Raw genomic sequence first — 12,287 nt, forward strand, 5'->3', positions numbered from 1 at the left:
ATTGGGGGGCTGTCTGTAAGCAAGGACTGGTCTGTCTCCCAAGATCTGTGAGAGTGATGGCTCGTCCTTCAGGATAGGTTGTAGATCCTTGATGATGCGTTGGAGAGGTTTTAGTTGGGGGCTGAAGGTGATGGCTAGTGGCGTTCTGTTGTTTTCTTTGTTAGGCCTGTCCTGTAGTAGGTGACTTCTGGGTACTCTTCTGGCTCTGTCAATCTGTTTCTTCACTTCAGCAGGTGGCTATTGTAGTTGTAGGAATGCATGATAGAGATCTTGTAGGTGTTTGTCTCTGTCTGAGGGGTTGGAGCAAATGCGGTTATATTGTAGCGCTTGGCTGTAGACAATGGATTGAGTGGTATGATCTGGATGAAAGCTAGAGGCATGTAGGTAGGAATAGCGGTCAGTAGGTTTCCGATATAGGGTGGTGTTTATGTGACCATCGCTTATTAGCACCGTAGTGTCCAGGAAGTGGATCTCTTGTGTGGACTGGTCCAGGCTGAGGTTGATTGTGGGATGGAAATTGTTGAAATCATGGTGGAATTCCTCAAGAGCTTCTTTTCCATGGGTCCAGATGATGAAGATGTCATCAGTGTAGCGCAAGTAGAGTAGGGGCATTAGGGGACGAGAGCTGAGGAAGCGTTGTTCTAAGTCAGCCATAAAAATGTTGGCATACTGTGGGGCCATGCGGGTACCCATCGCAGTGCCGCTGATTTGAAGGTATACATTGTCACCAAATGTGAAATAGTTATGGGTGAGGACAAAGTCACAAAGTTCAGCCACCAGGTTAGCCGTGACAGTATCGGGGATACTGTTCCTGATGGCTTGTAGTCCATTCCTCCTTTCCCCCCCCCCCCGCTGCTGGTGATGGCTTATCTTAAGTGATCACTCTCCTTACAGTGTGTATGATAAACCCATTGTTTCATGTTCTCTGTGTGTGTGTATATAAATCTCTCCTCTGTTTTTTCCACCAAATGCATCCGATGAAGTGAGCTGTAGCTCACGAAAGCTTATGCTCTAATAAATTTGTTAGTCTCTAAGGTGCTACAAGTACTCCTTTTCTTTTTCCAGTGAATAGTGTGACTTGCTCCATGACAAAAGCAGTCTGGCTTTTATTGGTGTACATATATGATCAATAGTACCATAAAACTGTCTGAAATATTTCTTAACTAGCTTTTCTGTGAAATTTGTGGGTTAAAAATAATTCAAAACAGGATGGTGTGGTGTTAAGGGTTTACTTAGCAGGTAGGGAAAAATAAATAACACTACTGGATTCATCACTTGAATGTAAGCCAGTCAACACAAACTCTTGCCAATGCAATCTTTGTACAATAACCTGTAGTATCTTTGGTTCTGAGTGCATACACAACATTGAAAATGTAAATAGTTAACAAGATAAAATATTCTCTGGTAATTTATATGGATTGATTCCAGTATAAGCATTTGTCTGGGAAACGATACATAATTTTTACATGATTTGTGTTATTTTGGTGCCACTTATAAATATGTGTATGCAGACTCCTGTACACAGAATCTTAATCTTGGAAAATGCTGGATATGTAAATTTCAGTTCTTGCTGTCTATGAATATTTATATAAAGGGTGTAAAACCAGTGAAAACTAAAACCTACATACTAATTCTAGTGTCTTCCAAGATTGAGAGATAAGAATATATAAAACTGTAGCTATATAATGCTGCCATTGTGTAAAATACAGAAAATATTTCCAAACTTTGAGCCAATACTAAATCGTTCCTATGCCTAAAGGACATTTCTACCTGGAAGCTAGGTGCTAGCATCCCGAATTACTCCCACTGAATTGTCTCACAGTCAGATCAGAAAACAAATTTTCAAATTAATACCCAGGACAGAAATTATTTTCTGTTCCAAACTGAGTACTGTGTTTGAACAGTGACTATGCCTTCTTTGGGGATGACCTAATACAGTTTCCTTATGGCTACATCACTCATTAGCTCCGCTGTTAACTCTGACTGGTGGAATGGCCATGAATATTCACTGCCCGCTCTTGGGGTATTTCCTCTGCATACAGCACATGCAAACACACATCTGTTAAATCACTGGCATGGGAGCGGAGACGAGCTCAGAGAGGGAAATGGATACGACAAAGCTGCAGGTTAAATGTATTAAAATAGGCTCGGCAGACAGGAGAGGAAACGTGCTGGAACTGGGAAGGAGCAAGGGGAAATCACAGGGGAGGGGAGAACTCCCCGCGAGGGAAGCTTTCCACCGGGGCGGGGGAAGGGGGGGATCTGGGTGGCATCTAATTGCGTGCTATGCTTCCAAGGGCGCATTCCCTCCAGCCCATTACCTGTGGGTTTAACCCCTGGGTGACTGGGAAGAGCCCTGGTCTGCCTGCCCCCGGCATTTCGGGCCAGCTGCGCGCGGCGGGCTACCCCCGGGAGCCCGGGTGATCAAGACTCGCCAAATGAATCTCTCGCCAGCGCCACGGAGTTCTTGTCAGTGCCATTGATTTCTTTCTTTTGCCCACCGTAAGAAAATCCTAGCGCCGCGGCTGGCTGCTCTCCCCCGAGCGGGCTGTGACGCAAGCAGAGACTACTTAAAGGCCGATTAGAGGCGGCAAGACATTACAGCCACCCTCCCTCCCTGCCCATGCACAGCCCAAGCACCGGGGGTCCAGGCCGAGCCCAGCCGCGGGACGTGCCCGGCGAGGCGGAAGGGCTGCGGGGCTGTGCTCGGCCAGCCCGGGGCATCCAGCCCCCCCGCCGGCCAAGCCGCCTGCCCAGACGTTGCTTTGCTCCGCCGGGCTGGGCTAAAAGCCGAAAGCGGCCGCGCGGCCAAAGTCTTTGTCTCCGGATGAGCAGCGATGGGGGAATGGACCATCCTAGAGAGACTCCTGGAAGCTGCCGTGCAGCAGCACTCGACTATGATAGGGAGGTAAGAGCAAGGGGTCCACGGGCAGGCAAAGGGACCTACCTGAAGCCTCTCCTGGACGTGCTGGCGGAGAGCGGATGCCATGTGCCCGTGCCGGTGCAGGGACGAAATGTCCTAACCCGGCGTGTGCCAGGGGTTACGGAGAAAAAAAATGCTCCAAACTGGAGCCAACTTCAGCCATCAAGTGTCTCCCGCTCCTCTCGCTCTCTGTGGAGCAAATCCAGAAGTTGTCCCCGCATAGGACTCTCCTGGGAAATAAAGTGCGGTCCTGAGATCGATCCCCTCCACACGCGTCTATATCTATTCCCCCCCCCCCCCCAATTCTTTAAAGCCGTTTGAAAGCCTCCCTTCTTTGTGTTGGTTTCAGGTGATATTGACAACGGTCTAAACTGTGAGCGTGAAGCTTTTTTAAAAGGAGGTAAAACTGGGGTCCAGCGAGTCACCCTTTGGTCTGAGGATCTTTTATCAATTGAGGATCACAAGGACTGTGTGTGTGTGCCTGTATCTATTCATTGCTCTTTAATATCATTTAGCCTGACTCACACGCTGTCCTTTAGAGTTTAGACTAGACAAAAATCAGGGCAAACGTTTCGGTGCCGCTTGCATTGTGATCTCTGTTTATATGCATGATCAGCACCGGACAGCTCCCCGCAGCCCTGGCGGTTAGATCCAGCCAGGCTGCTGCCTGCCGTGTCTTCGGGCGTTTCGCTCTCCCCCGAGGTGCGCAGGGTCAGCTTGCACTGACGAACTTTTCTGTTGTAGGATCCTGCTGACCGTGGTGGTGATCTTCAGGATACTCATTGTGGCCATTGTAGGAGAAACGGTTTACGACGATGAACAAACTATGTTTGTGTGCAACACGCTGCAGCCAGGCTGCAACCAGGCTTGTTACGACCAGGCGTTCCCTATTTCTCATATCAGGTACTGGGTGTTCCAGATCATCATGGTATGCACTCCCAGCCTCTGCTTTATAACGTACTCTGTTCACCAGTCTGCTAAGCAGAGGGAGAGGAGGTACTCCACCGTCTTCCTCGCCTTGGACAGAGATCAGGACTCAATGAAACGTGAGGACAGTAAGAAGATCAAGAATACCATTGTCAATGGAGTGCTGCAGAACACCGAGAACTCCACCAAGGAAGCAGAGCCAGACTGCTTGGAGGTGAAGGAAATCCCCAACCCAGCCATCAGAACTACAAAGTCGAAGATGAGGCGGCAAGAAGGCATCTCCAGATTTTACATCATTCAGGTGGTTTTTCGAAATGCCCTAGAGATTGGGTTCTTAGTGGGACAATATTTCCTGTATGGATTCAATGTCCCTTCCATGTATGAATGTGATAGATACCCCTGCATTAAGGAAGTGGAATGCTATGTGTCTAGACCCACTGAAAAGACTGTCTTCTTGGTATTCATGTTTGCAGTGAGTGGGATTTGTGTGGTGCTCAATTTGGCAGAACTGAACCACTTGGGCTGGAGAAAGATTAAAATGGCAGTGAGAGGAGTACAAGCAAAAAGGAAATCCATATACGAAATCAGAAACAAGGACTTGCCAAGAATGAGCGTGCCTAACTTTGGCAGGACTCAGTCAAGTGACTCAGCTTATGTGTGAGGCTGTTACAGAACTGAAACACTGTGCCAGGTGGAACTGACCCAGACAACATTAGGGAAAGGTACATTGCTTAGGCAAGCAGTTTATCAAACCACCAAGAAAGCCACTAAGGTATTGGAACTGCACTTACTGAACTAGATACAAAATGCAGTGCTAAGTAAAAGACTGAAGGAAAAGTGGTAAAACCATGCTTGATCTGGCCTTACAGTACAGTTACTGTTTTCTAATTATCAAATATTATCTTTTGACTGGAGCAGCTTTTTGGTCATTATTAGGATGAGATTACAGGTGGGACTGTCTGACTAATTGTTGTAATTGCATGTGGAATGATCATAGCTAAAAAATTTCAAGGATGCTGTTTTCTGGGGTGTGTACAGGGGAATTCTGTAATATACAACTGCAAGCACATTTTAAAAGGAGGTTAATTGCACTGTTAGGCACTTGACCATAAGCTGAACCAGGAGGTTTGTGCACTTTCATCATCATGATGTTGTTTTGTCTTTTGGAATCACAGAGCTTATTGCTGGTGTATATTATTAGCTATTTTCTAACATAGTTTTATACAACAATTACACAAAACAATCATGCTGAACATAATTTTGCCATTTCTGTTTGCCTGTCTGTTCACACCAGAGACCTTAATCATCTTATGCTAGTTGGGATCTACCAAATTTGTCAGTATGTTTTTTAAAAATTACCCTGATGTGCATAAATCAGATAGAATTAATTAACATTCAAGTTATCTATGATCATCTGACAAATATACCAAAGGAACAGAGTTTGTTGCTTTTAACTGTGAATATGTCACCTTCTCTCTGCTCTTATTCATATAAGTGCCATACTTGAAACATCTAACTCTGTACTTAGTCAAAGGGTTGTCCAGGGGTACCAACTGGAGTAATGTGGTTTTTATACTCTCCTTTATTTATTTTATGTTATTTGTTTAGTCATGGCAATGGTGTAAAAAGCAGCTGGTAATTCTATTGATAAATAAAGTACTTGCCTTTTTTTGTAAATCAGAGAACATTGCTCTTTTTTTTATCATATACATTTCTAGAAACACATGAGGTAAAAAAATATAAACTTCACTGGAATTATTTTTCAGGTGTTCAAAGAGTACCATTCATGGTTTTAACACTAACTGATAAAAAGATGGGAAATTTAAACTGTCAGGTATGGCTGAATTGCTCATTAAACTATCTCACTGTGCTTTTAAAGCCAGATCCAAAGCCACTGAAGTCAATGGGATTCTTTCCATTGACATCAGTGGGCACTGGATCAGACCCTTAACTGGTTGCCAAGGCCACTCTGTGAATTGTCCTATTCGGTTTACTGGCCTATGTCTAAAACAATTGCATGTCTTCACCATGGAGTCCAAAGGATAGCCTCAGCAAAATGCCAGATCTCTGTAGGCCCTCAGTTGGTTCAAGAACTGCACTTGTCCTGTCTCAGCAACTTAATATCAAGCCATTAGGATGGTCACAAACAAATATTTGTTAATGGTAGTTTTAATGTAGTATAAAGAGAAACTTGCCTTAATTTGTCTGTCAAGGACCTGATCCAGGTCTTTTAAAAAGGGTGTGTGAGAGAGGGATTGGGTATTGCAAGTGATCTTTGGAGTAGATTTTACTGTATTTTTGCCATATGTCTGTGCTTGCCTCTTTGCTCACACTAGATACCCTAATCATCTTGCTTGTAGTTGTGATTTATCAGTGTTACCAATTTTTAAAATTGTATCATGTTTTCTGCATTCTAAATATTACCACCTTCCTCTGTGGAATTTTTACTTCAAGCTATGAAACATTACAAGCTTTTTGTCCAATATGCACTGTTGTTTTAAAGACCCCTTTACCATTTTTGTCACCTCAGAAAGACAGCTTTAAAATTTGATTATGAAAACCCAAAGTTACATTTCTTGGCTGTTTTGTTGCTATTTGGATGGATACTTATATTATTTCATTGCATATTAATTACAAAAACAGGAAGGCTATTTTTAGAAAAGCAATTTAACAGCTAAAATCTCCATCTACAATATAACAAATTTCTAAAGATTATTGACACACACAAATACACTTTGGGCAAATCTGATTTTCATTTCATAAACTACTGGCATGTTCTGTCTCCTTTAAGTAGATTTTGAAGGGAAAATGCTGTATGACAATAATGACAAGCATGATTTTAATGTGAAAGAAATGAGAGGTTGTGCACAAAAAAGCTGGATCCAAAGACCATTAAAGTTGACAGAAAGTCTCCTAATGACTTCAGTGGGCATTGGATCAGATTCAAAATGATTAGTGTTGTAAACAAACACTAGTGATAGGTATCTATATAGTTTCTTAGCATCATTTATATCAATACCAGTAAAATTACGTCTTGAAGCCTGTCAGATTATACACCATCATGCCTTAATGCAAGGTGTAGGAAAGGGATATGTTTATAATAAGAGCAATGCAAGTGTCTCAATTTACTCCAGTCATTTTATATAGGAACTGCATATTTTGTTAACTAAATCAGACTGATGTATACCCATGTGTTTAAAGGGGAAAACATGCCAGTAGACTGGCGTAATATGGAGTGTGAGCATATGCAGCAGTACGTCTGCATACACATTAATTAATATTTTTATTAATAAAAACCACAATCTTCATAACTTCTGTAATTGTAAAATTGTAAAAACATACCATTATATTTTAGAAACAAAATGGTGGCAAAGGGCAGCACCTTTAAATTAGCCTTTGCTATCACTTTTCTCTTTTCCATTCACTTTTATTGTTGGCAAGAAGTAATACAAAATAAAAGTAAACAGGGTTAGATTCTGTAACCATTACTCAGGCTAAGTAACATTTAGTCATGCAAGTAATCCCATTGATACCAATAGGATTACCTGGTTGGGTATGTGTACTCAACTGGAGTAAAGTTGCAGACTGATCTATTCTGAGCATGACAATGAAAAGATATGTTCACTGGAGAGCACCAAGTGACTATAAAGCAGTTCGAAACATTGCTGTTCAATAAGGGCTTGATCCTGCCACACCAAAATCAGTGGGAGCAGTATCAGATGTTAAATATGTTAGAATGTGGTAAGTACATCAGTATCATGCCCTGTATGTTATGTTTTGTGTGGATGGCCAATATTATATTTAATCATAAATGTGTATGTGACTAAACACTAATGGAAAAACCTTATGGAACTAATAGTGATGTAACAAAGAGATTCTATAAAACCTTAATAGAGCTCTATAGAAATTGATTTTAAAATAATAATTAATAAAACCTAGCTCTGATATAGCACTTTTTCAAACCTCTTAGAGTTTAATAAAATAACAACCCCCCACAAAAACCCTATACAAGATGCATAAAATTCTCAATTCAATTCTGTAGGGGAGTTCAAAATACCTGTATATAATTTTCTGTTACATTTTACAGGACTTTTTCCATTATGGAATCAAAGCTCTTTCACAGGGGAAGTTGAACAGACTGTTCCTGTAATCAGTTCATTCACACTTTTTTAGCCTTTGACCTTGAAGAAATTTATGGCCTTTCACACTGCTTGAGAAAAATCTGCAGACTTCACAACTCCAGGGCACAATCACATCAAGGAAGCAATGCAATTGATTTTAGTTCATTTTACGCTAGAAGAAGCAGAAGTTGGAGACAGACTCTGAAAACTAAAGGACAGAGGATTTGCCCCATCTAATAGTTGGTAGGGTGGGACACTGAAATTGTGATTTAGAATCATGAGGAAGATATTGATGATATGCTAATGATAAGTGGAAGGCCTTTATTTAGCATCCTGCTATAGAAATGGAGTAGAAAAGAGATGAATGTGTATGAAACAGAGGTAAGGGGCATGATTCTCCTCTCACTTGCAGCAGCTTGACACTACTGTATTTCTGTCAACTATATTGGAGTTATTCCTGATTTAAGGTTTCAGAGTAGCAGCCGTGTTAGTCTGTATTCGCAAAAAGAAAAGGAGAACTTGTGGCACCTTAGAGACTAACAAATTTATTAGAGCATAAGCTTTCGTGAGCTACAGCTCACTTCATCGGATGCATTTGGTGGAAAAAACAGAGGAGAGATTTATATACACACACACAGAGAACATGAAACAATGGGTTTATCATACACACTGTAAGGAGAGTGATCACTTAAGATAAGCCATCACCAACAGCAGGGGGGGGAAGGAGGAAAACCTTTCATGGTGACAAGCAGGTAGGCTAATTCCAGCAGTTAACAAGAATATCAGAGGAACAGTGGGGGGTGGGGTGGGAGGGAGAAATACCATGGGGAAATAGTTTTACTTTGTGTAATGACTCATCCATTCCCAGTCTCTATTCAAGCCTAAGTTAATTGTATCCAGTTTGCAAATTAATTCCAATTCAGCAGTCTCTCGTTGGAGTCTGTTTTTGAAGCTTTTTTGTTGAAGGATAGCCACTCTTAGGTCTGTGATCGAGTGACCAGAGAGATTGAAGTGTTCTCCAACTGGTTTTTGAATGTTATAATTCTTGACGTCTGATTTGTGTCCATTCATTCTTTTACGTAGAGACTGTCCAGTTTGGCCAATGTACATGGCAGAGGGGCATTGCTGGCACATGATGGCATATATCACATTGGTAGATGCGCAGGTGAACGAGCCTCTGATAGTGTGGCTGATGTGATTAGGCCCTATGATGGTATCCCCTGAATAGATATGTGGACAGAGTTGGCAACGGGCTTTGTTGCAAGGATAGGTTCCTGGGTTAGTGGTTCTGTTGTGTGGTGTGTGGTTGCTGGTGAGTATTTGCTTCAGATTGGGGGGCTGTCTGTAAGCAAGGACTGGTCTGTCTCCCAAGATCTGAGAGAGCGATGGCTCGTCCTTCAGGATAGGTTGTAGATCCTTGATGATGCGTTGGAGGGGTTTTAGTTGGGGGCTGAAGGTGATGGCTAGTGGCGTTCTGTTGTTTTCTTTGTTGGGCCTGTCCTGTAGTAGGTGACTTCTGGGTACTCTTCTGGCTCTGTCAATCTGTTTCTTCACTTCAGCAGGTGGGTACTGTAGTTGTAGGAATGCATGATAGAGATCTTGTAGGTGTTTGTCTCTGTCTGAGGGGTTGGAGCAAATGCGGTTATATCGTAGCGCTTGGCTGTAGACAATGGATCGAGTGGTATGATCTGGATGAAAGCTAGAGGCATGTAGGTAGGAATAGCGGTCAGTAGGTTTCCGATATAGGGTGGTGTTTATGTGACCATCGCTTATTAGCACCGTAGTGTCCAGGAAGTGGATCTCTTGTGTGGACTGGTCCAGGCTGAGGTTGATGGTGGGATGGAAATTGTTGAAATCATGGTGGAATTCCTCAAGAGCTTCTTTTCCATGGGTCCAGATGATGAAGATGTCATCAATGTAGCGCAAGTAGAGTAGGGGCATTAGGGAACGAGAGCTGAGGAAACTACAGTCCATTGGTGATCTTCCTAAAAACACCATCCTAGCCACTATGGATGTAGAAGCCCTCTACACCAACATTCCACACAAAGATGGACTACAAGCCGTCAGGAACAGTATCCCCGATACTGTCACGGCTAACCTGGTGGCAGAACTTTGTGACTTTGTCCTGACCCATAACTATTTCACATTTGGTGACAATGTATACCTTCAAATCAGCGGCACTGCGATGGGTACCCGCATGGCCCCACAGTATGCCAACATTTTTATGGCTGACTTAGAACAACGCTTCCTCAGCTCTCGTTCCCTAATGCCCCTACTCTACTTGCGCTACATTGATGACATCTTCATCATCTGGACCCATGGAAAAGAAGCTCTTGAGGAATTCCACCATGATTTCAACAATTTCCATCCCACCATCAACCTCAGCCTGGACCAGTCCACACAAGAGATCCACTTCCTGGACACTACGGTGCTAATAAGCGATGGTCACATAAACACCACCCTATATCGGAAACCTACTGACCGCTATTCCTACCTACATGCCTCTAGCTTTCATCCAGATCATACCACTCGATCCATTGTCTACAGCCAAGCGCTACGATATAACCGCATTTGCTCCAACCCCTCAGACAGAGACAAACACCTACAAGATCTCTATCATGCATTCCTACAACTACAGTACCCACCTGCTGAAGTGAAGAAACAGATTGACAGAGCCAGAAGAGTACCCAGAAGTCACCTACTACAGGACAGGCCCAACAAAGAAAACAACAGAACGCCACTAGCCATCACCTTCAGCCCCCAACTAAAACCCCTCCAACGCATCATCAAGGATCTACAACCTATCCTGAAGGACGAGCCATCGCTCTCTCAGATCTTGGGAGACAGACCAGTCCTTGCTTACAGACAGCCCCCCAATCTGAAGCAAATACTCACCAGCAACCACACACCACACAACAGAACCACTAACCCAGGAACCTATCCTTGCAACAAAGCCCGTTGCCAACTCTGTCCACATATCTATTCAGGGGATACCATCATAGGGCCTAATCACATCAGCCACACTATCAGAGGCTCGTTCACCTGCGCATCTACCAATGTGATATATGCCATCATGTGCCAGCAATGCCCCTCTGCCATGTACATTGGCCAAACTGGACAGTCTCTACGTAAAAGAATGAATGGACACAAATCAGACGTCAAGAATTATAACATTCAAAAACCAGTTGGAGAACACTTCAATCTCTCTGGTCACTCGATCACAGACCTAAGAGTGGCTATACTTCAACAAAAAAGCTTCAAAAACAGACTCCAACGAGAGACTGCTGAATTGGAATTAATTTGCAAACTGGATACAATTAACTTAGGCTTGAATAGAGACTGGGAATGGATGAGTCATTACACAAAGTAAAACTATTTCCCCATGGTATTTCTCCCTCCCACCCCACCCCCCACTGTTCCTCTGATATTCTTGTTAACTGCTGGAATTAGCCTACCTGCTTGTCACCATGAAAGGTTTTCCTCCTTCCCCCCCCTGCTGTTGGTGATGGCTTATCTTAAGTGATCACTCTCCTTACAGTGTGTATGATAAACCCATTGTTTCATGTTCTCTGTGTGTGTGTATATAAATCTCTCCTCTGTTTTTTCCACCAAATGCATCCGATGAAGTGAGCTGTAGCTCACGAAAGCTTATGCTCTAATAAATTTGTTAGTCTCTAAGGTGCCACAAGTTCTCCTTTTCTTATTCCTGATTTAACAGTGCCATAAGAATCCAGTCCTGCAGTCACTGAAGTCAATGAAAAACTTCTTATTGGTTTCAATGGGATCAAGATCTATACCTAAATGAGGAGAATTAGGCCCATTCTTCTATTATGTTAGTAATGGACATCACATCATCCCTGTACTACCTTTCTATCTCCTTGCATTGTCAGTAATGTCTCCTCATGTTATGTTTTGTGATACGACCTTTCAGACATATCTGGCCAGTGTTACCTATTAGCCTGGATTTAGACTAGACTATAAATCCAATCCCTTTAATGACAGAATACTGGGGATGACATATCCATAAGCTAAATATTCAGATATTACTTGTGTTGAAATGTGTCATTGGAATGGGTTATTTGCCCATGAAATGAGTGTGACCAGATGATGAGGACCTCCAGAACTATACGCAATTTTGCAAACAGGAGCAATTCATATATCACCAAACACTTCCACCAGGATGCTCCTTTGTTGCAGGTATCAGAGGGATCGGTAAAAGCGGCGAAGAGTCCTGTGGCACCTTATAGACTAACAGACATATTGGAGCATAAGCTTTTGTGGGTGAATACCCACTTCTTCTGATGCATGTAGTGGAA

General features: G+C 42.8%; 1 protein-coding gene across 1 annotated transcript; it reads left to right on the forward strand.

Moving 5' to 3' along the window:
- The first annotated feature begins 2,367 nt into the window (after nucleotides 1–2,367).
- Nucleotides 2,368–5,481, forward strand: GJD2 (gap junction protein delta 2). Its single transcript, XM_038406416.2, has 2 exons — nucleotides 2,368–2,908; nucleotides 3,668–5,481. Exons 1-2 carry the CDS (start codon nucleotides 2,838–2,840, stop codon nucleotides 4,509–4,511), a joined length of 915 nt encoding a protein of 304 aa, XP_038262344.1. The 5' UTR covers nucleotides 2,368–2,837; the 3' UTR covers nucleotides 4,512–5,481.
- Nucleotides 5,482–12,287: the final 6,806 nt, after the last annotated feature.

The sequence above is a fragment of the Dermochelys coriacea genome, chromosome 6, assembly GCF_009764565.3.
Source record: "Dermochelys coriacea isolate rDerCor1 chromosome 6, rDerCor1.pri.v4, whole genome shotgun sequence".
Taxonomy (NCBI): Eukaryota; Metazoa; Chordata; order Testudines; family Dermochelyidae; genus Dermochelys; species Dermochelys coriacea.

Coding starts and splice junctions, on each gene's coding strand:
- GJD2 (XM_038406416.2), top strand. CDS start 2,838: ATGGGGGAATGGACCATCCTAGAGAGACTCCTGGAAGCTGCCGTGCAG. Junction 2,909..3,667: donor CACTCGACTATGATAGGGAG/GTAAGAGCAAGG, acceptor TTTCTGTTGTAG/GATCCTGCTGACCGTGGTGG.